Genomic DNA, 2,989 nt, shown 5'->3' with positions numbered 1-2,989 from the left:
ATCCAAATGCAGATGAAGTGTGCTGCTCCATATTTCGTGAATCAGGCTGGGATACGGAGTATAGCTGGCCAGACGGGCCGGGCCGGTTCGGCCTGGCCCGGCCCATCCTAATCGTGCCTGGCATGGTCCGGCCTGCCGAGGCACGATTATTATACGGGCCGTGCCATGCCAGCCCGCGTGCTGCAGCATGCAGCCCAGGCACGGTCCATATGCTAATCAGGCTGGCCCACAAGCACGCTAGGCCCGCTAATCTGCCACCTATTTTGCGCATTGGGCGTTTTTAGTCTATTTTTACCTGTTGGGCCACATTAGGATACGTAAAAAATAATAAAAAACGATAATCAGGCCGTGCCATGCCGGCCCACGTGCTCGGCCTTCAGGCCCAGGCACGGCCCCTGGTGTGCCGCATGCCGGGCCTGGCCCGTTTAGCACGTGCCGTGCCGGCCCAGCTATCCCGGCCCGTTTGGCCACCTATAATATGGAGCGCACATTTCATGAAAAATGGAGTTAGAGCTCCGAAATGGAGACAGAGGTCACATTTTTCTCTTATGCTGGTGGAAAAGAAGAGCTAGGACAAAGGACAAAGTAACACATGCCTCCGTGATAATGTAATGTGGTCATTATTCAATTTGACCGGTATAATACAGTATATGTGAACAATGAGCCCTGGTGCACTAGATACAGAAAATTGGTGTATTCGTGTCACAGGAGCTGCTGGTAATTAGCATATGCTCTTATTGATGATGTTATTATTGTTGTAATCAAAGACGCATTGCCCAAATGCCTTCAGAAAGATCGGAAGTAATTTGAGCTGTAATTATGCGTACATGTAAAAAATTCAAATGCAAAGACAGCACAATAATCATCTATGATGAACAAAGTCATATTTTTCTCTTATGCTGATCAGAAAATCTGCATTATTATCTGAATTGTGTAAGGTGTCGCTACCATCCTTCCACAGTTCATCTGTCAATTGTTGCATCCTCCATTCTCCATGCTGCCGTTCTCCAAATCACTCAAAAACCGGGCAAATGCCACTTCGGAAGACCCGCCGTCGCCGATCGCGTCCGACGCCATCTTCCTCGCCGCCGAAAGCATCTCCCTGAGCTTCCCCCCTTCCTCCGTCCCCATCACCAGCCTCAGCTTGGCCTCAATCTCCTCCGCCTTCACCGTCCCCTTCTCGTACCCCTCCAACGCCACGGCGATCTTCATCTCCTCCACCATGAACACCTTGTTTTGCGCCTGCTCGGCGTAGAGTGGCCAGCATATCATCGGCAGCCCGGACATGATCGCCTCCAGCGCCGAGTTCCACCCGCAGTGCGTCACGAAGGCGCCGACCGCCTCGTGCCGCACCACCTCCGCCTGCGGCACCCAGTTCTTCACCACCATGCCCCGGCCTCTCGTCCTCTCCAAGAAGCCCGCCGGGAGCAGCCGATCGAGGTCCGGCTCGGGGAACTCCCTCTGTTCCTCCGGCGGGCTCCTCACCGCCCACAGGAACCGGTGCCCGGAGCTCTCTAGCCCGCGAGCGATCTCCTTGAGCTGCGCCGCCGAGAAGGCGCCCTTGCTGCCGAAGCAGAGGAACACGACGCTCTTCTCCGGCTGCGCGTCGAGCCACGCGAGGCACTCGTGCCGCTTCTCGCCGCCCCCGCTCGCTTCGCCGCCGTTGACCAATGGCCCGATGCAGTAGACCCTCGGCGTCGGCCGGTCGGGCACGCAGACGCCTCCGGCGAGCGCTTTCAGGGCCGTGGGCTCCAGCCAGTCGAAGGTGTTGACCAGCACGCCCCTCGCCTCCGCGATGCGCTTGAACTGGTACAGCCGGACCTTGGTGAGGTCGCTCTCCTTGTCCTGCACCGTGACCAGCATGTCCACCGCGCGGATCGGCGGCATGCCGGGGCAGCGCACGAGCGCGTCGCCCGTGTCCCTGAAGGAGGGCAGGCCGGGGTAGAGGTACGGCAGGTTGAGGAAGACGGCGAGGTCGCTGGCGGCGGAGGCGAAGAAGAAGTAGGCGGGGAGGGCGAGGTCAGCGGCGACGTCGAGCGCGTCGACGCAGAACATGTCGAGCAGGAGCGCGTGGGCGGGGGCCGGCAGGGAGCGCAGGAAGGCCCGGAGCGCGGGGTTGGTGAGGCGGAGCGTGTCGTGGGCGCGCCTGACCGGGTGCGCGGCGGGGTCCGGGCTGGGAGGGGCCGGGAGGAGGCGGAAGGCGATGGAAGGGTTGGCCGCGGCGAGGCGGGCCACGGCGGCGGCCGAGGCGGGGTCGCCGTCCGGCGGGTCGACGACGGCGAGGACGGCGCTGTGGCCGCGGCGGAGCAGGTGCTTGGCCAGCTCCACCATGGGGATCAGGTGGCCCACGCCGAGCGACGGGTACAGCACGAAGGTCTTCGCCGACGCCGCCATGGCCCAGAGCGGGGGGAAGGAGGGCGGGGAGAGTGTTTGAGGAGGACGCGCGAAACGGCTCGACCGCACAGGCACTTCCGGTGGTGCTCTGCCAACGGAGTAGGATAAAAAAGTCAGAGTACTTGACTAAATTATCATCAGGTCAGGTCGTTGCCGTATGCAATCAGCGACGACGACAGACTGGGCCGGTCAGCACGCAGGACTGACGATACACTGGACTGAAAGAGTTTTTATCCCATGTGATCAGAGTTACTGTCAGCCACCCTCCGTAAGCTCATCTTCCATATGCGCCCAAAAAAAGCTCCACGCATTAAAAGTTTATTTTTTTTGACGCCGGCAGCTTCAACAAAAGTTGTAGCGCCTAAAAGTTTTTAGGCGCGCGCTGAAAAACGCTATCGCGCGCAGCATATTTTAGGTGTCGGATTGTGCGCGCTTCACATTTTGCAATGTCTGCTTTTTAGACGCGCGTTTTTGGTGCCTGCCAAAGCAAAGTTTGTACCAGCGCACTAAAAATGCTATAGTGACGCGTTATAACGTTTATTGGATGCAGAATTTTTGTGCGGCCGTTGAAAATGCTTTAAAAAAATATACAAAC

General features: G+C 58.4%; 1 protein-coding gene across 1 annotated transcript; it reads right to left on the bottom strand.

The window, feature by feature from the left end:
• Positions 1–721: 721 nt before the first annotated feature.
• Positions 722–2,490, bottom strand: LOC125525663 (anthocyanidin 5,3-O-glucosyltransferase-like). The gene has a single exon (XM_048690663.1). It carries the CDS (start codon positions 2,392–2,394, stop codon positions 970–972), a length of 1,425 nt encoding a protein of 474 aa, XP_048546620.1. The 5' UTR covers positions 2,395–2,490; the 3' UTR covers positions 722–969.
• Positions 2,491–2,989: the final 499 nt, after the last annotated feature.

The sequence above is a fragment of the Triticum urartu genome, chromosome 1 (genome assembly GCF_003073215.2).
Source record: "Triticum urartu cultivar G1812 chromosome 1, Tu2.1, whole genome shotgun sequence".
NCBI classification, from domain to species: Eukaryota; Viridiplantae; Streptophyta; class Magnoliopsida; order Poales; family Poaceae; genus Triticum; species Triticum urartu.
The sequence above is the reverse complement of the archived record's forward strand: the minus strand, read 5'-3'. Positions and strand labels throughout refer to the sequence as shown.

Bases quoted from the DNA above. Each gene is read 5' to 3' on its own strand.
- LOC125525663 (XM_048690663.1), bottom strand. From the start codon at position 2,394: ATGGCGGCGTCGGCGAAGACCTTCGTGCTGTACCCGTCGCTCGGCGTG.